The sequence below is a fragment of the Schistocerca serialis genome, chromosome 7 (genome assembly GCF_023864345.2).
Source record: "Schistocerca serialis cubense isolate TAMUIC-IGC-003099 chromosome 7, iqSchSeri2.2, whole genome shotgun sequence".
NCBI classification, from domain to species: domain Eukaryota; kingdom Metazoa; phylum Arthropoda; class Insecta; order Orthoptera; family Acrididae; genus Schistocerca; species Schistocerca serialis.
Genome location: NC_064644.1, coordinates 431806010 through 431832304, shown reverse-complemented (window position 1 = coordinate 431832304; position 26295 = coordinate 431806010). Strand labels below are relative to the sequence as shown.

Here is a 26295-nt window from a genome sequence, read left to right as displayed (position 1 = left end):
ACATCATTGCATTCTAATATGGGTGTGTTTTAGGTACCTCTTCCTTTAATATATATATATATATATATATATATATATATATATATATATATATATATATATATATGTGTGTGTGTGTGTGTGTGTGTGTGTGTGTGTGTAATTTTTTGAGTTCTTTGTAACAACATTCGCATATTATTATATTCATAAAAATTATATGTTACATATATTTAAAAATAGGTATAGAAAACATATGCATATTCCAGTGCAAACTGTGTCGAAAATTGCAAAGTATTTGGTCAATAACTTTCAGTGATTTGCGATCAGAAACATTTACAGTCTATATATAACCACACATATGGATGTTTGTTTCTTCAGAATGTCAGATATCCAAAAGTTCTTCGGGAACTGATTTCAAATTTTGACACAATATTGCAATCAAATTCTCGGGTGTTGTTATTTACCTACTGGAATACCATCTGGTATATATGTAATATAAACGGAAACGTTATAAAAATGTAAATGTTGATTTGTTCAAAATCATTTATCTCCAGAAAATTCTTGAACGATTGCTTTGAAATTTTGACAGTGTTCAATTGATATATGTATGTGGTTTTATTTACCTATTTTTTAAATATGTGTAAGAGACAAATTTATATAATTTTCTTAATAGGGACACAGTATACAATAGGGAAATGTTGTTAGAAAATGTGAAATTTGTATTCATGGTTTATTGATTTATGATAGGAGTCCAATTAGAATTTGAATTTGCAATATCAATAAAAAACTAAAAGTCAGGGAGAGGGGAGAAGAGGAGATGGCCAGAAGGTGCGAGGTAACTGACATAGAAAATGGGAAGGAGGAGATGGACAAAGAGAGGGGGCAGAAGGAGGTGGAGAGAGAGGAGGGAGGAGAAGATGGATAATAGGGGAGGAGGTGAGGGACAGAGAGAGAGGGGGGATAGAGAGGGGGCATGAGGAAATGGAGAAAGAGAGAGAGCATGGTGGAGATGATGGACAGAGAGAGGGGGAGCAGGTGGTGTGTAGAGAGAGGGAGAAAGAGGAAGAAGTGGACGAAGAAGGGAGGAGGTGGAGATCGACAGCGACAGGGGGGAGAAGGAGATTAATATGTATGTCAAATTCCTGTATGAATTAGAAACGTGGCTTCCTCTTTTCTTTTTTTTCATTTAAGAAGATTGAACCAGAGCAAAGTGTGGGAATGTAATAAAATAATGGAATTCGGAGCCTGCATGGAAAGAGTTAAGTGTTCGTTTTTACTAATGCGCTGTTTGAGAGTGGACTGGTAGAGGAATAGCTTGAAAGTCATTCGATGAACTCTCTACTAGGCTCTCAACTTTGAACTGCAAGGTAATCACGTTATGTAGAAGAACTCTTGCTGATCATTGCTAAACTCGATGCCAACTGGCCTATCAAGACCAGAAGAACTCCTGTTGTTCATCGTTAAATTAGGTGCCTTCCTGATCTTAAGAATATCATCAAAATCATGCTGAAGTTGCTGCTTTTGTCGCTAGCCGTGAGAAATCTATGTTTTCGTATATCACTGCACCTATAATAAAAAGTAGGCTCAGTGACATTGTTCTGTTAATATTTAAAGGAGGAAAGGTGTGACAGAGAAATGTGATTTTGAGAGAGTGATTGAGCAGTTTGCAGCAGTCGAGGTATGAGGGAATATTTTTATAAAGTCATCTCCCGTAAATAGAGAAATGGTTAAAGTTTGAAAAACTTTGCTCTTGTTAAAATTAAAAATTAGTATAATACAATCATTCACTGCAGCAAAAGTGCAGTCAGTGCTTCTGTTTTTTTTAATTTTTTTCTTTGGAAACTTTGATCTTCAGAGCTTTTAAGATACAAAGAATAAGACTAATACTTTCTATTGATTTTAAATGCCTTAAAAATAGAACGAATTTGGTTTTAATCACAGTTTTAATTTTTCTTCCAATCTGCATCAGTTAAAAAAAATAGTCGTTCTGAGGAGATACCACGCAACTGCCATGTTACATGGCCTCTAGCGTCGATAATGGACTCAATATCACCTTGAACGATAGTCTTTTGCGATGTAATCTACACCAGATGTTCATTGCATGCACTTTCCTCCATAATATTCGCTCGGAAACTGGTTGAAATGGACCTGCATTCGATGACTACATAAATTCTTGTCGTGTTTGGAACCGACTGGAGTGGCAAGGTGTGACATTCATCTCCAGTACTTATCGATTAGGGCCTGTTTAGACCAGTGATCTTACAACGTACTACATGGCTGCAAGTGGCACACTATTCCTTGTTTGGCTGCACCGCGTTTATACCGCAACAAATCTGGAAACTTCGTTCACGGTGTGGTCATGCGCACGTCTAAATACAATATCTTCTTTCAGCCTTTATATCACTTCTTCACTGCGATAGATTGCGTACATCCAACTGGTACATTCACATCACTTCGTATCAGTGCCAAGTCTTACATCATCGGTGGAGGGTCACATAACTACTTGGTAGAAGTTGTACACCACTGCATTACGTAAACCATTTTCCCAATATCGATTCCGGTTAATCATGTAACCTGTCTAAAACCGAGTCTGGAAATCGCATTCTAGTTACCGTTTTCCACTCCCGCAACCGATATTCGTTTCCTTGTAAACGCACAACCCTTTCTCAAATGTGCTTGGGTTGTCAGGTTACTTGTCCTTTTTTAAATATTTCCGGATAATATGGATGGAGTGACTTTTTGTACACAGATGGAGAAGTAGAAATATTAGGTTGAGCATGAAGCTGTCTGCACCTCTAATATTTATCTAAAGAGAAATAGCGATTGTGCAGAATAAATCAGAAACTGAAATAACTGCTTTCAAGACGCCATATCCGACTGTGGTAGAAAATCCGCTCCAGGCCTTTACATGCAAATATAACAGCAAAAACCGGTTTCCAAACTTTGCTTTTCGTCTTCCGGAAGATGTGTTGGATGCAAACGTAGTGAGTCCTTCAGTGCGACCAGTTATTTGGGTCTTGTCAGGAGGTGACTACTATTTTGCCTCATGGGATTAGTTGAGATGTAGCGTAATTTCACAAGTTCTTTTATTTAAAAAAAGATACAACAACGACGTAGCGGATAAGTCTTTTTATCTAGAAATTTGAGCTGTCGCTTTATGTTTTTCGTTTTAAAACATTACACAGACTGATTTTAAAAAATGAATTTTACTGTGTTTTCTTTTGGTGGGTAGATAACTAATTACCAATTTGTTGTTGCCAGATCATAATATTATTTAATTATAACTAATTCTGTAAGTATCATCTCACTGCATTATCGTAAAGATGTAAATAGCTTAGGCGTTAGTATCTGGAAGTTTGGTGACTTACTGTCGAAATAAATGAGTTCCAGACTTAATGTTGCTCTTGTCAAAAAAAGAAAAAGCTGTTAAACTGCAACACATGTGCATTGAAATATAACCAACTACTGCAAAGACAGATGGGACGGGTGGGTTGAAGATTATACAAACAACTGTAGAGAGAACTAGGGAAGTACGAAGCACAAGTTTGTTCCACGCGCGAGTTAACCAGGACATTGCTCACACTGAACACCTTTTCCATGCTCTAAATACGTCAACTTTTAAATTTCTTTTCATATGGGTGAGCATTTAGAAAAAATATTTTTTTTTGGGAAATCGATCATGTATTCATTTTAGGCAAAGGGCAGATTTTTAACACTGTGTAGCAGTGCAGTGTTAAGTAATGTGTGTGTCAAGCTTATTTGAGAAATTAACATACGTACATAACACTACTAAATACATCACATCGGAGAAAGACATCCTTAAAATATCCAGTCGATACTTTGACCAGTAAACGTTGCGCATTTGTTTAAGTTAGATTTCAACAATTAACTATTAAAAAAATGAATTAATGTGTACTCTTCTATTATAGTGTTATGGCAAGCATTAGCAGTGGTAACGTTGTTGATAATTCGTGACATTTGTGTACTGATTTTAGGATACTGGTACGTAAATAAGCACAATATTATAGCGGTATTGCGTAATTTTTTGTATTGATATTTAGATCGGTCTGTTTCCGACATGCGCTTGACACATTAATGAGTATACTGTTTGTATTTGAGTTAAAGATTTGAGGCTTCCAACGTCAAAAGAGATTTTATTTTCAGTCTTGAAATCTGACAATATGTTATTCTTCTTGTGCTGGATGAAAATCGTAAATTTAAGAAAGAACCGGTTCTATTATTGCGTGGAAAATATTTCGAGTTGATTACGCAGGTAATTAAAATTAAATTGATTTATCCATACTAGAGAAAGTATGTGTAAAAAGCTATCGCCTTTGTTAGGAGTTATGCGTCAATCTGTTTATCCATGGTGCCCACGAACACCCACTCACACACAAAGTATATAAATTTTTACCACAAATTCTCGAGAACTGTAACAATCGAGGAAAACATTCATAAGTAACACTACCTGAAACAATTACAAGATCTCGTTATCGCATGAACGAAAACTGTAGAACAATTTTTTCATCAACAACATAAACATAGTTGTGTGCAGTATAAGAGCCAAAGTTTTGTCATTTTTCTATAGGTGTTCACTGAAACAATATTTTTTGTTTCACTCTGTTAATGTAAATGGTTTCTGTAAATGTCAGAGGTAGAAAAACCCATCGAATTGATAACATATGCAGTAAAAAAATTTTTGCTATTCGGGAACTTCTTTCTGGTAGGGATGTAATAGTAAAAAACACCTCTGCTTCTTATTTTGAAGTATGCTACTCAGGTTGTTATTTTGTTCTGAATTGAACTTAAAAAGTTTTTATTGCCTATGTTAATTAGCCGCTATTAGAAAGTTGCCACCGAATTGTCGTTGAATTTAGAAAACAAATTTTCATCTAAAGACAACATGTAGCAGAATGCGAATGGGCCGTGTTACTATGTGTGTGTGTCAAGCTTATTTGAGAAATTAACATACGTACATAACACTACTAAATACATCACATCGGAGAAAGACATCCTTAAAATATCCAGTCGACTCTTTGACCCGTAACTGGACTCAAGTTGCATTGCAAGAATGTTGTGTTGTCTTGTGTTAATTCGTCTACACGCCTAATTGCTAGGATGGAAAGCAGTACACGAACACGATTTTCATAAAAATAGAGTACATTTTGTTTTCGGGAAACATTGGCAGAAAGCCTTAACAATAGATAGTCTTCGGGTGACTCCGTCTAGTTTTTGTCGCGAATTTTACATCTTTCGCTGTCCACGGTGCAGTTCGACAAGGCTCATGTCTATGTAACAGAGATTTCGAAATTACCTCATTCATGCAGACATTCTTGCGATGGTTGTTGATTTTTAAGCAATGCCAATGAATGTGCAATGGTCGTTGTTTTACAGCCTTCATTCTATTTCATTTCATGACTAGGAAAAATCATAAGTAAATTGTTGTCTGTTTATTTTTTATTTAAAAGACTGATACGCTCTTGTTTCCAACGATCTGCAATACAACTGGATTACCTAATGAACAAGACTGCTACCAGCAAGATCGGAACTGCCAACACAATTACATAATTTTTAGCATCGTTGTGGAGGTTATAAAGTTACTAAAACTTCCGTGCAGTAAATTCCTTCATTAAGTTTTCTAATATCATATATGCTGATTAAGTAGCCTGTATTGTGGTGCGCAGATGTCAAAATTTGCTTATCAATAGTCTGTTTAATGAGTGGGATACTCAGTTGCCGCATGATACGTTCGCGCCATTTGCCATGGCTGTGGTAAGTTCTTTCCGAGATAGTACACTACATTTGTGATGATTTTCCATTGTTAACAACAACCTGTTTAATTTTAAAATTTTATGGAGAGTTGCGTCTTTAGAATGCGAATATAAGAATATGGCAATTAAAGGCCAAACTCTTACGGTTTTGTGTTAAAGTGACGTCTGTGTTTGACCTCACAAACTCTGCCATTTGTAGCACCAGTCCGGTGCTGTTATGAGCTAAAAATGTTCGCGTAGTAAATAATTTGATGTTCAGTATTGTTAAAGTCTCTCTTGTTTCGTGGGTGATTCAAAGGCTTTTGAATTTTTTAATAAAGGAAAAAAGTTATAGTGCAGTTACATTATACGACACCTTCCAAGGACACCTAATGTCAATTTTTGTTGGTCTGAAATACGCAACTAAATGTACCGTTTGAAAAAGGATTCTGAAAATTGTATTATTCTTGATCTGCAGGTCTGCTTGACGCCACTCACAACTTCAGTTAAGGTGTGAATCGTTGCCAGGGAACTGCAGTAAATTCTCGCAGACTCGATTTATTGTTTGCGAGAAGGAAAGAACATGGATATGGTGGAAACAACCGAAGAAAACGACTTGGATCTTTTCGGCGAAGGCTTTAGCGGAAGTCGATCGAGCCCTTTAGAAGAATCTAGTCCGTCTGAAAACCGGGATCAAGTATGCAGTATTTGCAGGTTAGTGAATATTTGTTTGAGTTTTATTTAGATATATCTATATATTTAGTTTCGTATATGGCACCATGTGTAAGACGCACTGTTGCAATTGCTCTGTTGACTAGCCGTTACGAACTTATATGCGGTTGTATCAAAGTGAAACTTATTTACATTTTGCATATTTTAATAATTTCTAAGGTTTTAGCAAATGATGTAAGTCAGTGATGAGCCGTATATAATGGGGACGATTAACTATCATGATTCCTCATGTAATTCATAGATGATGCCAGAACCTTTGAATGGTGAATTTCGTTTTTCTTCCTGCTGGAACTACAAAGACACTGTGTTGTATCAGTGGATGTTTGTCAACAAACATTTCATGTACTAAGCATTTAAAATTTAAGTGTGGTGACATTCTTACTCACTTTACTATAGATCCACTTGAAAATAAAAGGAATAATTTATGTGATATCTTTTGTGCATAAATATTAGGACGTACATATATATATATATGGCTCTGTGGGAGAGTTGAGATTCAATTACAAATATGAAGGTCTGTGGTTCAGTCCTCAGTTCTGAGATGGTTTCTGTCATTTATCACTTCTTTCACCTCTGTTGATTATTAGTTAATCCAAAACATTCCAAGTTATGCAGAGTGTAGGAATCCATATTGAACTGTTGATCCTCACATAATTAATTGTGGAAGTGATAATTTTGTAAGTGTATATGTGTGTTTTGCTGTAACGTAGTAGGCACTATAACATTCACACATTCATCTTGCTTTTGCAGTTTCTGAAGAACTGCATGTAAATGGAAATGTGGAACAAATTAAATATGTAATAATTGACTGCTACACAATACATATATAAACATTACACAAAGGCTGTGAATAATTTAATAAAGCAAAGAACACCTCATTAGATTGTTCCTTGGATTGTAGAAGCTAGTTTTGAACACAGCCAGAGATAATTGCATACTTTTCACAATAATAAACTTTTCAGCAATGGAGTCACAATAGAATTATATCAGTTTTCACATTCGCATGTCCAGGTTACCTGGTGTAGAATGCATAATGGATGAATTAATACGTAAATTTGCAACTTCTGTAGCTTGTGTGGGGTCGACAGAAGCGTCCGATCCCACACGTTGGCTTTGACCCGTGACGTAAGGGTGTTGTCGTGTGTCATGTCATGATGGCGCGGAATTTGGTTTGTGAGTGTGGCGTGTTTGTAGATGTCGTCGTGTTGTGATTTGTTGTGCTCTCTGGTGGTATGTTCAGGGTTTTCGTTTGTGTGGTGTAATGGGCTCAGTTTGCTTTTGCTCATTATCCAGAATTGTTAGTGTCGGCTGTGTTTGTAGTGGAATTTGTTTCAGTGAGTTAACGATTTTCTGTGAAGGTTAGTTTAGCGTTGTTAGCTTTATGTCGTGTGGTAATTTTAGTAAAATTAATCGGTTGTTTTTTTTGTTCAGGAATGGATATGACGGATAAAATTAAGTGCGCAGGTCAAGGGAAGTGTTCGATCCCAATGTGTGGCTATGTATGTTGGTATTGGTATTGGGAGGTGTTTCTGAGCTATATAGGCCATTTTTTTTTGTATGAGGGAGGGTGTCCAAATTTGTTTATATTTAGTTTGACCCCACCCTAAAACACCCCATTTCCCGCGCTTGTCCCGTTAGTGTCATTAGGCTTTTTGTGGAAAGTGTGTGTGTGTGTGTGTGTGTGTGTGTGTGTGTGTGTGTGTGTGTGTGTGTGTGTGTGTGTGTGTGTGTGTGTTTTTATGTATTTTAGTCCTCATAATGTGTACGTAACGAGTTTATATGCGACATATTGGAATCGTGGTTTATGGTCGGTTCCGCCATATTTGTGACATCATGGGTCAAAGCAGATGGGCAGGATCGGACGCTTCCATATTTCCCTTGTGTGACATTGCACGAAGTGTGTGGCATGCTTTCATGTTGTAACAACACATTCTGCTTGTCATTGTGGATCCTACTTAAAATACTTTTCAAAGACATACTGTACGCTTGTAATGAGCTGAGTTTATTGTTGTCTCTTGTCTTAGGTAATCAACAAGGATGCCAACAAGTCTGTACGTGAACAATACGTGTAATAACTTTTCCAACATGTAGCATTCTTTACGTCATAATGAAGCATTATTATTATATAATTTGGAAATCATTAGTTTTGACACCATATATTATCATATCAATTGTTTTGAAAATTGTGGGCTTTTCCAAGTTAATTCTAGATAGTATTAACTGTGACAAGGTGGAAGAGCACTTAATAATTGCCACCAACAGACCGTACCGTTATTCATTTTCATTTAATACCACTATGAGCAAGCCAGCAGCTGCTATTCTAATAGCATGCGGTATTTCGTTACTGTCAGTTGCTCAAGTTTATGTACTACATTAGGCAGTCCTCCTCCTAGTTTTCTTCTTCCAGATGTGTTAAATGTCTTCTGCTTTCATAATCGTCCTTTTTTATATAGATAACTTATTTAGATCCATTGGTGATACGTTATTTTTGGCAATAACTCTTCTAGTGCTACGCTATTGATTTATTTATTTTGTACGTACTAGTTTCCAGGGTGAAAGTGTGTTGTCATGTGTTTGAACTCATCAAAGACAACAGGTTGTTGTCCTACATGCTACATACATGAATTGTATCATATTCACGAAGTCTCCTCAGTGGCCAAAATGTTATCTGATTCATGTTGTGCCAGGTAGTGCAATTTAAGCTTCGCAGACTTCACTGAACATGAATGCTTGCTAATTAAACTTTGGCCATGAAACCAGTAGTGACCAAAGCACTACGTAAATAGTGCAGGTGTTGTGGAGTTCTCGTTTTAAAAAAATTCTTAAACTTTTTTCTCGATTAGTCTGTTCATGTTCTTTTACAGTTCTCTTTTATCTGTGATTAATTTTAAGATTGTCAGTGAATTTTATTTTTTGGGAAATATGGCTAACTTACCACAGTTTAGAATGATTTTCTATGATGAAAAAGCCAAATTGAATGCAGACTCACAAGTGCCACCCAAAGAAAAAATGTAATGGGGTTCCGCAGGACCTTGGTGCTGGATCTGGTCTGTATACCAACCATTCCACACATTGTGCCAACTGCTGGAGAGTGGCCACTCAATAACAAACATGGAAAAATAAATAAAAAAATCAGATTTATGTTGTGTGAACATTATGCCGAAAAGTGCACCTTTCTACCTATTCCCATTTCTAAAATATAAAAGATCAAAGTTGTAAAGATCGTTTTGGAACACACCTTATGTGTATAGGAGAGCGCATAAGCATGTTCGCCACTGCAATTTCAACGGACTAAAATGAAGAAACACTCTATGGTTTTGTCTTCCTTTAGTGAATTATAACTAAGGTTTATTAAGTCTATTTCCAGTCAATCAAATTTCCATAGACACGTAGAAAGGTGCGGGTTTACCCTGGACAGTTGTATAAAAATCCCTTCGGCATGCCGCTGGACATCTTGAAAGTTAGGACCAATCCAGGGAAATATGGATGTATTGTATCGCTGATAGGGGATGTAAAGATGAGTGCATTGGATCCCTTAATGATATGTGAAAAAGAAAGGAGTCCTGTCTCATTTTAGAGACAGTTTGCATTTTGTTATAGGCAATGGGCAGTGATATCCACAAATGCAAAATTATTTGGAATATTTAGCCAATTATTTGTGTGGAAAGTAAATATTTTGTATAGAAAATTACGTCAGCAGCTACATACATGCCCTTGATGTTTTCAGTTTTACGCATAGTGTCATAACTATTAAAAATTCACGAGCTCAAATTTTCTGGACTGTCTGTATGACATAAGAAATCTGTATGGGGCTAGGAGAGATTATTTAATATTATTTAGTCCATTTTGAAACTGCTTAATATTAAAAAGTTGCTCTACTTAGTTATTTTCTGCCCTGTAGTCTCGTTTCTGTGAAATTTTTCAACTGATTTAAAACATTTTGGTGAGGTTACAACAGAGACATGTGGTAAACTCCAGGTTTATTTCGGTTTCTCTTAAACTGAGTCTACCAATGTATTGCTTCCTCATAGGTGTCTCTTGTAAAAAGGACAGAGAATCAAGCTCACAGGGAAGCTTAGCAGCTATCGTTCTTAAACTGTAAAACATTTGTGACTGGAACAAGGAAACAGGGAATCAGCAGTGGTACACTAAGTACTTATTCTCCGCTACACAAAAACAGAAGAGACAACGAGTTAATATTGTACTGTCATCCAGTTCTGAGCGAAGTTTTAAGTCTTAAGTTACAGGAAAGTTAGTTTAAACCCTCTGTACCAGACCTGTTTCATGTACCCGTCCCTAGAAACCAGGCAATTTTGTCAGTGTTTAGAAAATCATGGCATCGAATCTACTTTTTGGAGTGTGGCAAATTTGGTACCATTTTGAAGCTGCACTTTTCGTCATTAATTCTGTGGAAAAGAAACTACTTTGGAATGCACAGCTTTAAGGTACAGTTATAGAAATCGCATAGGTGTTTTTAAGAATTTAGAAAAGTCATACGGATAAGAAAATGCAATTGTTGTTTATTTTTAACTGATATTATGACACTACATAACATCTGTCAGTCTATAGTAATTGCATACAAATTTCACACAGAATCATATTGTTTTTTAGTGTGGGAAATTTTGAAGCAAGGTTCCAGGGAGACTGAAACACCACACTGTTCATTTTCATTCCGTGTGTCTTTGTGTGAAGCTTTGCCATTCTCTTTCTTACTCCTGGCACTGCGCACGTGACACACACAAGCAGCATATTTCTTTGTAGCTGGAGGTATGTGCTGCAAAAAATATCGCTTTGTTAGCCGACCTACAGTTTCTTCATTCCTTAGTATGACTTCAAGTGTATCATCTTCAACAAGCTGAGCTGCAAGCACTGTTATGAAGTGCGTTAGTTAGTTTCTTGTTGTGCACTGCATTGTAGAGCCAAAAAGCATTTGAGACTCCCATCAGCAGCAGATGGAAATATAATTTTCGCCACCATTGCACTGTTCTGTGCTGGAATGGATTGTACTGCAGGTGCTGGTCTCTGATAGCCACTCCAAGTTTATTCAGATTGTAATCCAGTACCTGAAGTGGTTTCATTACTACAGACCCATTTTTCTTAGTATGCGTAACAGATGTGGCCTGATGCCTTGTAGACAGTGCATACATGTCCCTCTTATCCTTCCACTTCATTGCTAATACATTATCGAAGAATTGTCAACAATGTGCTTAGCAGCATGAACTTCAAAGTTTACAACATAGCCACTACTGGCTTCAGCAACAGCATAAGCCTTCAGTCCATACTTATGAGGCTTATTTTGCATGTAAACACGGAAGCTCACATGACCTCGAAATGGACATATGCCTTCATCAGTTGTCAGTTTTTCTGAGGGACGATATGCCTGGATACATATGCCTGGATACATCGCTCCTTCAAATTCTTGTAATAAGGTAAAACTTAAAATGGTTGAAATCCAACTTCACCTAGTTTTTCTGTTCAGAATTGTCAACAAGATGCAAGCACGACAGTATCTGAGTAAAATACAAATGACTCATAACTTGGGGACAGAAGTTACAACTAAGAACAGGATTAGTGCTTCAGTGGTCCACAATTTTTGGCTTTCTTGAAATACATGTATGGAAACGCGTACCCAAGAAACGCCTCATCTCACTTGTAGTCACTGGCTTCCAGGAAGTCAAAACTGAATTAGGCTTGATGTTATTTCCTCTTCTTTTCTTCTGGATTGCCTGTGATGCATACAAATTTGTCTGTATCTTCAGTTCTTTTACGTCACTGTCAGTAAGGAACACTTTACTGCAATCCAGTACAGAATTTGAGTCATCAATATTCACTTGAATCTTCCTGGGTGTAGTGTTGACAGGCAGAGGTCGGTAGGTGTCAAATTCAGTCCAGTCAACATCTTAACTTTACACAACGAATTTAAAACATTACTAGGACCAACATCCTTTAATGGAACAACATTCATCTTTATCTCAATCTTCATTATAATACTATTCAGTAATTTTATAGGACTATTCCCTTACATTTTTACTAGAACAAGCCATTTAGCATTAACATTTGCAATTGTTCTGCCTATATGATTAAGATTTATATTATTTGGATGAATCCATCAGCTGGATTTGAAGTAACACTGTCAACATCACTTGAGTCTGCATCTGAAGACAAGCTGTTGCCGATCTCGCTCTCTAAAAGGAATATCACTTTATATGTAACTACATATATCTCTTACAGAAGACGTGTTCAGCAGAAATGTGTGTACTGCACAATTACGAGCAGTCATACGTCATTGAAAATTCGGGAATACGTACCTTCAAACACACCATTGTATTCAGAATCACTCTCTACATTATCCAGAGTGCCGCTATTATTAATCAGATCCCCGCCTCCCCGAGACATGATTACAAATATGAAATAACACGACGACTTAAGGAAGACTGAGAACGCAGAGATAAGTTTTAACATGAATTACAGTGCTGTACACAACGCTGCTGTGCCATCTATGGACGCATTTTGTTACTAAACATCTGTAAAATGTGTAACATTGGCGAAACCTGTAGAAATAACGTTGCAGTGTTTTACATTAAATTAAATGTAGCGTCCCGTAAATTTTATGGGTCTGGTGATTTTTGTGCGATCCTAGGCCCGTAAATTTTATGGGTTTGGTACTTAGTGTGTTAAAATCAATTGCAAAGTTTGTAGCGGACAGACAGACCGAAACACAAAGTACTCTCCGCTTCACACCAGACTTGAAAGAAAGTTAATAATGCAGTATCATCCAATTCTTACAGTTAAGAAAGTTAATAATGCAGTATCATCCAATTCTTACAGTTTCTTGTGACTGATGTTTTCGAAACCCATGCTTTTTGGCATGGAAGAGAGGTTATTCTGTTCAAGATAGTCCAGAATATGTTGTGAGATTCTACAACAAATTGATGTCAAGCATATTGGACAGTAGTTTGGTGGATCAAAACTACTATCCTTTCTGTGATGGTGATTCAGATGTGCAGGAGAACTACGGATGTGTGCAACGTAACTGGCCAGCAGCTGTGCACACTTAACCTGCAATGGAGGGACTCTGTCCTCCACAAGGACACTGGTTACCGGACTCATCCTAAAAGCTTCTGTCACTAGGCGAATGCCACAGTGGTGCAGTGGGTCGAGTAAACACAACGCTGAGGGCACCGCCAAACCATAAACCAGACTCCATAGTCAAGATGGGATTGAACAAGGGCTGAGTAGAGCTGCAGCAACGTAGAGCGATCTGCACCCCAGCTGGTGTTGCTCAGGCAGCAGAGGGCATTGAGGTGCTGCCAGCACTTCTGCTTAAGCTGCCGAAGGTGAGGAATCCAAGTCAATTGGGCGTCGAAAACCAGTCCTAAGAATCGGTATGTCTCCACTACAGTGAGTGGATCATCATTAAGGTAAAGTTGTGGTTCTGGATAAACGGTATGACGCTGACAGAAGTGCATCACACAAGACTTTGTGGCCGAAAACTGGAAAATGTGGGCTAGAGCTCATGACTGCACCTTGTGGATGGCTCCCGGTAGGTGCCGCTCAGCAACACCAGTACTGATGGAGCAGTACGAAATGCAGAAGTCGTCTGCATACAGAGAAGGTGAGATGGACGGCCCTACAGCGGCTGCTAGACCATTAATGGCCACTAAAAATAGAGAGACACTCAATACAGAGCCCTGCGGGATCCCATTCTCCTGGATATGGGGGGGGGGGGGGGGACAATGGGAGGCACAAACTTGGGCACGGAAAGTACGAAGCGACATGAAATTATGGATAAAAATCGGGAGTGGGCCTCTGAGACCCCACTTGTATAATGTGGCAAGGTGGTTCATCTCCCGCATCGGCGTCCTGGGTCAGGGCTTCCTATTGTGGTTCGTGTTCGATCCCTCCTTTACGAACTGGAGTCCTTGCCTTTACCATGTATACTTGAGGTCCATTCATATTCACCTCCATGGTGTACGCCTAGGCCACGGCTTCACTGGACCTTTCACATGGCCCTAAGGACTCAGTTAACCCTGCGGCTCTCCGCTGCCACTTCCTCTCAATTCTTGACATGTACCGAGGCCACAAAATGGTTTACACTGATGGCTTGATTGCTGATGCTCACGTCGGCTTTGCATATGTCCATGGAAGACATATTGAACAGCGTTCCTTGCCCGATGGCTGCAGTGTTTTCACTGTCGAGCTGGTGGCTGTATCTCGTGCTCTTGAGCACATCCGTTCATGCCCTGGGGAGTCGTTTCTTCTGTGTGCTGACTCCTTGAGGAGCCTACAAGCTATCGACCACTGCTACCCTTGTCATCCTTTGGTAGCGACCGTCTAGGAGTCCATCTATGTCCTGGAACACTCCAGTCATTAAGTGGTGTTTGTCTGGACCCTAGGTCCATTGGAATCCCAGGCAACGAACTTGCTGAAGGCTGGCCAAACACGCTACATGGAAACTGCTTATGGAGATTGGCTTGTCTGCAAACTGAACCGCGTTCAGTTACTACGCCGCAAGGTTTTGCGGCTTGGGGAGACGAAATGGCATAACCTCAGCACGCACAACAAACTGTGTTCCGTTAAGGAGACTACGAATGTGTATCAGTCCTCCATGTAGGCCTCTTGCAGGGACTCTGTGGTTCTCTGCCGGCTCCGCATTGGCCACACTTGGGTGACACACGGCTACCTCCCGCACCTTGATGACCCACCTCAGTGTCTGTGGCACCTGGCTGACAGCAGCCCATATCTTGGTGAGCTGTCCTTTAGCTGCCCTGTGACGGACTCTTCAGTTATTGGACTTGTTGCCATTAATTTTAGCTGACAACACCTCATTGGCTAATTTATGTTTTATATGTGATGGTGGGTTTTATCATTCAATATAAGTTTTACCGCATGTCGTTTGTCTCTTTGTGTCCTCCACTTCTAATGCTTTTTTGGCATTTCCTTTTTATTCTCGTGGCCGGCCAGCAGTGATCGTCTGCTCTCTTGTTTTTAGCTCTTCAGTTTCTTGCTTCTCGTCGTTCTTCTGGTTCTTCCTTTCTCCTGTTATTGTGGTGTACATCTCCTTTCTTTTCTTCTTTCCCTTGTGTAATTATTTTACTGGGAACAAGGGGCCAATGACCTTGCATTTTGTCCCCCCCCCCTTTTAAACCAACCAACTGTATTTTCCGAAAACTATTGGGAGCAGCCAGTTCGACAACCCAGGTGCAATGGATGGAAATATTTTAGGCTCTGTAGCTAGAAACAGGCATGACCTTATTGACAGTGACGCAGATTAATGGCTGAAATGTTACCATATAGACGATGGCTACCAAAGTTAATGAATCTGTCAAGTGTGCTAGGACAGTTTTTATGCTGGAAGTAGCAGATGAGCAATTGCTGGCATCCTACTTCACCAACGAATGGGTACTGTTTAATTCAAATATGATAAATGGACAGCAGTTACTGGCAGAGTTTGAACTGATTGTTAGTTGCACTCTGGAGAAGTATATACTGAGTAAGTGAATGATGATCAGAAAAGACCCAATGTTATTTAATAACAAAATTTGGAAAATGCTAAGGAAACTGGAATTTCTGCACCCTGTCCAAAAAAATATGCAGAATTGTTGACAGGTAAAATTTAACAGAAATTTGTGCGTCTAGAACAAGATTGATATGTGAAGCAAACAACTTCTACTGACATATGTTAGTGAATGGTCTTGCCAAGAACCTGAGAAAATTCTAGCCCTATGTAAAATGCTGAGCAGGTTGAAGGCTTCTATTCAGTCACTTGTCGTCAGTCTGGTGTGGCAGTAGAAGACATCAAAAGGAAAGCTAAAGCTTTGAATTTGTGTTTTAAAAAAATCATTCACACAGGAGGATCATGCAGGTACATTGAGGTGACATTAGTTAGTGATATACACATATACAGATGGTGGTAATATCGCTTACATAAGGTGTAAAAGGGCAGTGCATTGGCAGAGCAGTCATTTGTATGCTGGTGATTCATGTGAAAAGGTTTCCCCCGTGGTGGGAGTTAGCAGACTTTCAACTGGAATGGTACCGTATCCTACGGACTATAAGATGCTACAGACTATAAAACGCACTTCTAATTTTTAAGCAATTAAAAAAAAAATTTGCTATTTTTATTAGTTTGCAAAGTCAGATTAAAAAACTTAGTTTATAAAACCAAAGTGGCCTTTAAAATCACTGAAAATCATCTGAACTTTCTTCTTCTTCCTCCTCCTCCTCCTCCTCCTCCTCCTCCATCCCCCCCCCCCACCCACCACACCCCCACAATTTCTTCTTGCTCTTCTTTGATGGAGCTAGGTGGTGCAGTGGTTAGCACACTGGACTCGCATTTGGGCGGACAACGGTTCAAACCTGTATCCAGCCATCTTGATTTAGGTGTTCTGTGATTTCCCTAGATCGCTTCAGGCAAATGCTGGGATTGTTCCTTTAAAAGGGCATGGCTGATTTCCTTCCCCATTCTTCCCTAACCTGAGCTTCTGCTTTGTCTCTAACGACTTCGTTGTCGACGGGATGTTAAACACTGATCTGCTCTTGCTCTTCTTTGTCATTGTTGTCCTCTTCATATATAAGATGGTCTGCACTGCCATCGAGAGTGTTACATATGCCACACTTCTTGACAGATTTAACAAAAATGTCTGGTTTTACTCTAGATCACGACTGTTTTATCCACTGACAGACTTGTTGGATTGTAGGTCGATTTAAAGCTCCAGGACGCGATGGAATCCCTGTCAGATTCTCTACTGAATTTGGGGCTGAGTTAGCCCCTCTTCTCGACTATAATCTATCGTAGATATGTTGAACAAAAAACCATGCTCAGTTTTTGGAAAAAGGCGCAGATCACACCCTTCTACAAGAAGGGTAGTGGGAGTGATCCACAAAACTACCACCCAACGTCCTTGACATCGTTTTGTTTTAAAATCTTGCTACATATTCCGAGTTCAAATGTAATGAGGTATTTTGAAGGGGGATGACTGGTGTCAGCTGCATCAGGACATTGAGCGGAATCAGCGACAATGAGCGAAAAAGGGGACCAGACCGCGATTTGAACTTGGGATTTCCTGCTTACTAGGCAGGTGCGATAACTACTGCGCCATCCGGGACACAGCTTTATCGCGACTGCACAGACCATTTGGTGCACCTTATGGGTGATCCACACTCCCACCAAACGCCACCTACCTGCAGTCCCTGTCCATTATATTCCTGTTCACTATTAAGTACTAGATTTCAGGTATTACCTCTCGTCATAGCCAATGCAATGGCTGACGGCCTTCATGTAATGACAAAGAGCAATGGCCTTTGTATAGAGTTGTCAGAGCTAACAGACAAGCAGCATTGTGTGAAATCAATCTACGATGTACGACGAATGTATCCGTTAGGACAGTGTGGCTAAATCTGGCTTTAGTAGGCTATGGTAGCAGATGACCAATGTGAATACCTTTGCTAACAGCATGCCTGCAATGCCTCTCCTGGACTTGTGACCATGTCAGTTGGACCCTAGAGGACTGGACATGTAGTGATGCCCCCAAGTTGTCAACAAGGCACTGTGCAAGTGGGTTGTGGCTCCATAATGGTTTAAGTCCTCTGGTCCAACTGAACCAATCATTGACTGGAAATGGTTATGTTCGACTGTTTGGACCCCGCAGGGGCTCAGAATTCATTTGCTGAGTACGGGCTTGGCGACCCCGAGGTCCTGAGCTGGGGACTGGCAAGCGCCGCCAGTCTCCTGTCACCGTAACCCCCGGACATGCTTCGGCGACCACCGCATGGCGCGGCGGTGGAATGTTGTGTGCTGCGGGGAATGATAATCTTGGCTTGACCGCCTGGATTGCGAGGAAGGTAAACCTCTATAAAAGCCCCTCAATCTTACGGTGTGCTGCGCGCCTATAAGATGCATGGCTGTTGGGGTGGAACAGTTGCAGGCGGGCAACCTCTGGGGCACCTGCCGCACCCCAGTTGTATAAGGCTTACTCAGGCACGCGGGGCTCTCTCTCAGCGGACCTTTAGTTCCCTAGCTGCTCGTGGGACCACAATGGACCCTTCGACCTCTACATTTTCCCCTACCAGTGGATTGGGTGGGCCACTGGTAGGAAAACACACCCCATCGAAAAAGCGACTTCGTGCTGCGATTCCTCCAGCGCCTGGTGTAACTAGAGATTTATCAGACTGTCGTAACAGAGCACATGCTGATAACCAGAATGTGTTTTTGATTGTCAAACGGAAGGAAGGTAGCTTTGAGAGGGTTTCTCCCTTTTACATCCACAAGGGTCTTGAGGGAATTGCAAGAACACTGAAATCTGTGAAGCGACTGCGCAATGGGACTCTGTTAGTTGAAACTTCTAGTTCCCATCAAGTCACTTCTCTTCGGAAAGCAACCTTTCTTGGAGAGTACGCTATCGAGACCGAGCTCCACTCCACTTTGAACTATAGTAAGGGTGTTGTGATATGTAGGGACTTGGTGGATATCCCCAAGCACGAGTTGAAATCTGAGTGGGCTGACGAAGGTATTGTCGACGTGCAGCATATTATGAAACGAGTCGATGGGGACCTAGTCAAATCCGACTCGTTTATTCTCACGTTCAATTGTCCGAGACTCCCAGAGTGTGTTAAAGCGGGTTTCTTAAGTTTGCCAGTACGGCCATATTTCCCCAACCCAATGCGCTGTTTTAAATGTCAGTGCTTTGGGCATACTACGTTGGGGTGCAATGGGATAGCCACTTGTGGTAAATGTGGTCAGCCTGCCCATGAAGGAGCCGATTGTTCATCGCCTGTGAAGTGCGTGAATTGCTCTGGGAGTCACCCTGTCTGGAGCCGGGTCTGCCCCATCTATCTCGAGGAACGGAAGATACAGGAGATCAAAACATCTAAGCGCATCCCCTATGGTGAAGCCAAGAAGCTCTTTAAGGCCATGCAGCCTCCTGTGTTTACAATATCTTTCGCTTCCGCTCTGCAGAAACCGGTACAGTTGGCCACTGTTGCTACACATACGGAGGTTGCTAGTGTCAGCACTAATACCTGCGTTTGCCAGTGCACTTGTGCTGCTGCGGTTGTTTTGCAACCTGCAGCTCTTCCCACAACGTCGGACAAGGCTGTGGTTGCTGACATTGGGGTACTTCCTGCCCCTCCCCATATGGCGCCTTCTGCCCAGGCGAATAAAGCTCCAACTGTTGACGAGGTTCTGCATTCTAAGCCCCCCAAGACGAAGACGCTGGAGGTGAAGGTTTTGCCACCTGAGGAGACTAGTCAGGGTCAGTCCTATGACGATGCCATCATACTGTCTGACATCTCCCTTGGGTCGCCATCGGAGCTGATGGACATTGATGTCGACCGGGGGCGATATTCTCGCCCCAGGAATAAATCTCCGGCCAGTACAGGCTCTCCTCCAAAGCACAGAGGCAGGGTGAAAATTCAGCCACCCTGATCACTGGCTCCCATATTACAGTGGAACCTGAATGGGTTCAGGACGCATGTGACCGAATTACTACTCCTTGTACGAGAGCACCCCTTGTGCTTATGTCTCCAGGAGAGACATTTTCGGTCCACTGGTGCTCCTTCTTTACGGGGCTATACTGTGTATCGAAAAGATTATCTGATGGGGGAAAGTGCAAAGGGTGGTGTTGCGGTTTTTGTCCATGACATGCACAACTCATCTGAGCTCCCTCTCGTTACGGACTTGCAAGCAGTTGCAGTTGACCTTCTTGTGGGGCGGAGGCTCACAATCTGCTCCGTTTACTTACTGCCTCAGGATGCAATAGACTCTGAGGCTCTCACAGACCTTATTAGCCAACTGCCCCGCCCATTTCTCCTTCTGGGGGACTTCAATGTTCATAATGTCTTATGGGGCTCTACGACTACTTGCCCCAGGGGTCGCATTCTGGAAAGCCTCATGGCGTCCGAAGAACTGTGCATCCTCAGCTCTGGTGCTCCCACTCATTTCTGTACTGCTTCTGGGTCGTCGTCAGCTATTAACCTTTCCTTTTGCTCTCCAGCACTCGCGGATTCTGCTTTGTGGGAGGTTGCTGCTGACCTCCATTCTAGTGACCACTTCCCCATTTGGATTCGCCTCCTGGATGAGGCTGTGGCATTACCAGTGCCGCCCAGGTGGCACCTCTGCAGAGCTGACTGGACACTTTTCAGCCATTTAGCTGTTTTGGAACACCGTGCCAGCGTCCACGAATGGGTCGACCATGTTACAGCCGTGATCTCCCATGTTGCTGAATTGTCGATCCCATGGTCCTCAAGTCATCCCAAGAGGTGTCCTGTCCCTTGGTGGACCACTGAGTGCCGCTCAGCCATCCGAGACCGCCGTGCAGCTCTGCGCCGCTTCAAGTGCTGTCCCTCAGCTGACAATCTTGCGGCCTTTCGGGTGGCAAGGGCCAAGGCGCGGCGAGTGATTAAAGAGAGCAAACGACGGTCATGGCAATCGTTCTTGAACTCCATCTCCTGCTCCACTAGTTCTACGAAAGTATGGGAAGCCATCAGGAGGATTTCCGGGAAATGCAGCCAACTACCTGTCACAGCATTGCTGCATCAGGGATGTCTCCTCACGGCGCCAAGAGACATTGCCCAGACACTGGCCATGCATTTTGCGGAATCTACTGCCACTATTAACTGTGATCCAGATTTCTGCCGCTACCGCACTGCCATCGAGAGGGATCACTTGGACTTCCCGTCTCCAAATTCTGAACCCTACAACTGCCCTTTCACAATGTGCTGTCTGTGGCTCATGATACTGCGCCAGGTGATGATCAAATCCTGTACAGCACGCTGCAGCACTTGTTGCTGCCATCCAAGGAAGTTCTCCTGAATTGTTTTAATATGATATGGTCATCCGGCACGTTCCCTGACTCGTGGAGGGAGGCGATTTTGATTCCCCTCCTCAAACCGGGAAAGGACCGAATTCATCCCAGTAGTTATCGGAGTATTGCTTTGACGAGCTGTGTCGGGAAGACATTGGAACGCATGGTCAACCGTCGCCTGGTTTGGCTGCTCGAGATCAGGCAGCTCCTTAGCCACTCTCAGTATGGCTTTCGGAGATGTCGTTCAACTATAGACAACTTGACCCTGCTTGAGGCGGCCATCCAGCAGGCTTTCCTACGTAACCAGCATTGTCTAGGTGTATTCTTTGACATTAATAAGGTGCATGACACTACTTGGCGCCGCCTTATCCTCAATCAACTCCATCAGTGGGGCTTTCGTGGCCATCTCCCCATCTTCATTCGGTCCTTTCTTTCCCGCCGCCTCTTTCGATATCGGGTTGGTAATGTGCTATCTGATTTGTACGTGCAGGAGAATGGTGTTCCTCAGGGAAGCGTTTTAAGTGTCACCCTCTTTGCCGTCGCCATTAACAGTATCACGTCCACTATCAGGAGTCTGGCCCAGTGCTCCTTGTTTTTGGACGATTTTGCTGTTTTCTGTTCTTTCTCCAGTCTTGTCACTGCTAGTCGGCAGCTGCAGCTTACGATAAAGTGATTTGATGCATGGACTGCGAAGACGGGTTTTACCTTTTCTGCAGACAAATGTGTGTGTGTTCATTTTAATCGTTCTCGACGTGCTTTTACCTCCCCTGAATTGCGTCTGAGGGACACCATTCTTCCTTTTAGACACACTGTGAGGTTCCTGGGCCTCACTTTTGATTCCAAGTTGTCGTGGTGGCCGCACCTTAAAGACCTCAAGGTGCGGGCCCTGAAGGCACTGAATATTTTGAAGTGTCTGAGCCATCGGTCCTGGGGAGCAGATCGGGTGCGTCTGCTGCAATTTTATAGGGCTTTCGTCCGATCGCGTCTTGACTATGGTTGCACCGTGTATGGGTCAGCAAGGCCTTCGTATCTGAAGATTCTTGACGCAGTACACCATGAGGGTATCAGGCTGGCCACTGGTGCCTTCCGTACTAGTCCCATCCCCAGCCTGTGTGCTGAGGCAGGGGAACCGCCGCTCGCCATCCGGCGGAAACTCCTCATGGTGCGATGGGTGTGTCAATTCCTTGCCTGTCCTACCTCCCCTGCGTACCCTACCGTTGCCCGACCGCCTATGGAACGTCTCTTTTCCAGTCGTCCCAGGGCAACGAGACCATTTGGGATTCGTGCCAAGCATGTGCTTGCGTCTCTTGGTGTGGAGCGTGTGGCCCCCCAACGACTGGGTTTTACCTGTCTCCCTCCCTGGTTGCTCCAGAGGCCCAGCGTGCTTTTAGACTTGTCAGAGTACCGGAGGAGCTGCACTCCTGCGTTTGTTTTTACCTCCTTATTTTCCGATATTTTAAACTAGCATCCCGACCATGTACCAGTATTTACGGATGGCTCTAAACAGGGGGACTCTGTTGGTTGTGCTGTTGTTTTCCCTGATCGAGTCGTCAAGTTACGGCTTCCTGCGGCGTTTCCCATCTTTGATGCCGAATTGTTTGCGATCGTGCGGGCATTGGAGCAGATGAGATGTGTTCCCAGTCTTAAGTTTCTCATCTGTTCTGACTCCCTGAGTGCCCTTCAGACCATTCAACACTTGTACCCAGCGGATACGGTTGTCCAGAACATCCATGATGCCCTACACCACCTGCAACGGCAGGGGAAGGAGGTTTCTTTCTGCTGGGTGTCGGGGCACGTGGGTATTAGGGGAAATGAACTGGCGGATGTGGCTGCCAAAGATGCATGTTCCCTCCCTCACGTTGTTGAATGTGCTGTCCCCCTCCATGCTGTTACCTCCCTTTTGCGTTTTCGTGTTATACGTCAATGGGAAGAGGAGTGGTTGGCAGTCGGTGAAAATAAGCTGCGTCTGGTCAAGACCACTACGCAGCCATGGCGTACGTCCTACCAGTCATGCAGGCGGGATGAGGTTCTCCTCACTCGCCTCCACATCGGGCACAGTCCCTTAACGCATGGTTTTTTACTCCGGCGAGAGGATCCTCCAATCTGCAGTGCTTGTGGTGTCCAGATTACTGTCCGCCACATTTTACTTGACTGTCCTTTATTCTCTGACCAGATGGCGGTGGTTTCCTTGCCACCGGATTTGCCCTCTATTTAGCAAGACGACGCAACGACTGTGGTTAAGGTCTTAACGGTTTTGTGTCTTGTATTTGTTGCCTCGGATTTTAGGGAGAGGATTTTAATGTGCTGCTGGGTGACTGGCTCACCCAGGCTTTAGGTAAGAGGTCCGCCAGTCACACTCGACTGTTTGGAGACCATCTGCAGCCAAACAATATTTTTTTTTAATTAATTTATTTATTTATTTTTTTAAATAAAGAACATTCTTATGTACAATTTGAGCCAATGATTTGGCCACCCAGGTCTCCTGACAATTATTGATGGCTGTGGAGATAGTATGGCTCAGTATTTCTGAATGGGACTTCCAGTGACTTGTTGAGTCCATGCCATGTAGAGTTGATGCACGACGCCACGGAGGGGGAAGTCTCACACGATGTTAGGAGGTATTCCAAGATTTTTGTCATCTCTTTGTATACCATTGTTTGACCATTGCATGTACTCAAATTCACTTTTGAGGGGTACTGCTGAATACTGTTCGTATTGGCCTCTTACTTAGCTTGCATTTATCAAAAATGTCTTGTCCAGCGCAAAGTCCCAAGTGACTGGAAAAACCTCAGATGAGTACTTAAAAGAAGGGTAAAAAAACAGATCCAGAAAAGAATTCTACAGCAAACCTGTTTTCAGGGGCCAAGATCCTTAATGTTGGTTTGCTACAGAATTCTTGAGCATGTTCTTAGTTAGAATATAGTAAAGTTCTTGACACAGAAAATCTTCTGTCCAAACATGAATTTAGAAAGCATTGCTCTTGTGAAACCCAGTTTGCCCGTTTCTGAAGTGATACCCTATGAAATATGGATGTATGGCAGCTCCCACATTTATAGATTTCTGGAAAGCATTGGACACAGCACCCCACTGCAAACAGTAGATAAATGTGTGAGAATACAGAATAGGTTCTCAGATATGTGAGTGGATTGAATATTACTTAAGTATTTGAAACCAGTGTGTTGTCCTTGATGGGAAATACTGAGTGGGGTAGTGCAGATTGGCACACTGGACTCGCGTTTGCCAGGATGGTGGTTTAAACCCACGTCAGGCCATCCAGATTTAGATTTTCCATCATTTTCTTGAATCACTTAAGGCAAATGCCGGGAGGGTTCTTTTGAAAGAGTTCTGCTGCTCACTTTCCTTCTCCATCCTTCCGTAATCCGAGGTTGTGCTGCATCCCTAATGACCTCATTGTTGATGGGATGCTAAACACTAATCTCCTCCTCCTTCGATGTCAAACTCTCATCAGAGACAAGGGTATTGTAATGTGTACCCTAGGGAAGTATGATAGGTCTTATTCTCTGTGCACATAAATTATCTGACTCGCAGGCTGAGCAGTAATCTGTGACTGTTTGCAGATGATGCCATAGTGTACAGGAAAGTGTCGTCTTTTGAGTCACTGCAGGATGATACAGTACAGATGTAAGATAGTACATATGAATAGGAAAGACAATTCTGTAATGTTCAAATACAGTATTAGTGCTTGGCACAGTCATGTCAATTAAATGTGTAGATGTAAAGTTGCAAAGTGCAACTTCAGTTTATTGGGAAAGTTGTGGGAAAGGTAGCTCAACAAATATTGAATCAGTAATTAGGTCTTCTGTCTAATTTTCAATTCAGATTGTGGGAGGTACTGTCCACAAGAAAAACTGATAGCCTTTCTATTTCTCCAGTTATTTAGTGCTAGTCTGCCCACATTGTAGTATCCTTCATACGTGGAAGAATGGAGGGCCTATAGTCTCACTGTTCCTGCATTTAGATGACTTTCATATTTACTGCAGTTTTGAACCACAGGTGCTGAGTGTGCCGTATGGAAAAACAGTTGTTGGCTCACATCAGTTGTTTCCAGTTTTCCACTGTTCCACTGCCAAAACACGTTACGCACTTCTGCCATCAGAAAAGTATTGATATTGCACTACTAAATGTGGTAGAGTAACCTCACTTTTTGGTACTTCAATTTGATGCCCAGTTGGCACAGGTGCCAATAGGAATATGACACACTGTGCTCAAACTTCCTGTGTTGTGTGCGTCTGGGGGACACCATTCTTCCTTTTAAAGACACTGTGAGGTTCCTGAGCCTCACTTTTGATTCCAAGTTGTCGTGGTTGCCTCACCTTAAAGACCTCAAGGTGCGGGCCCTGAAGGCACTGAATATTTTGAAGTGTCTGAGCCATCGGTCCTGGGGAGCAGATCGGGCGCGTCTGCTGCAATTTTATAGGGCTTTTGTCCGATCGCGTCTTGACTATGGTTGCACCGTGTATGGGTCAGCAAGGCCTTCGTATCTGAAGATTCTTGACGCAGTACACCATGAGGGTATCAGGCTGGCCACTGGTGCCGTCCGTACTAGTCCCATCCCCAGCCTGTGTGCTGAGGCAGGGGAACCGCCGCTCGCCATCCGGCGGAAACTCCTCATGGTGCGATGGGTGTGTCAATTCCTTGCCTGTCCTACCTCCCCTGCGTACCCTACCGTTGCCCGACCGCCTATGGAACGTCTCTTTTCCAGTCGTCCCAGGGCAACGAGACCATTTGGGATTCGTGCCAAGCATGTGCTTGCGTCTCTTGGTGTGGAGCGTGTGGCCCCCCAACGACTGGGTTTTACCCGTCTCCGTCCCTGGTTGCTCCAGAGGCCCAGCGTGCTTTTAGACTTGTCGGAGTACCGGAGGAGCTGCACTCCTGCGTTTGCTTTTACCTCCTTATTTTCCGATATTTTAAACCAGCATCCCGACCATGTACCAGTATTTACGGATGGCTCTAAACAGGGGGACTCTGTTGGTTGTGCTGTTGTTTTCCCTGATCGAGTCGTCAAGTTA

General features: G+C 42.4%; 1 protein-coding gene across 1 annotated transcript in view; it reads left to right on the top strand.

The window, feature by feature from the left end:
- Positions 1-5614: 5614 nt before the first annotated feature.
- Positions 5615-26295, top strand: part of LOC126412226 (B-box type zinc finger protein ncl-1-like) — a 161881-nt gene continuing 141200 nt past the window's right edge. Inside the window, exons 1-2 of the mRNA XM_050081715.1 lie at positions 5615-5751; positions 6208-6443. Coding sequence (XP_049937672.1) covers positions 6313-6443 — 131 coding nt within the window. The 5' untranslated portion in view covers positions 5615-5751; positions 6208-6312. The remainder of the gene's footprint in view (positions 5752-6207; positions 6444-26295) is intronic.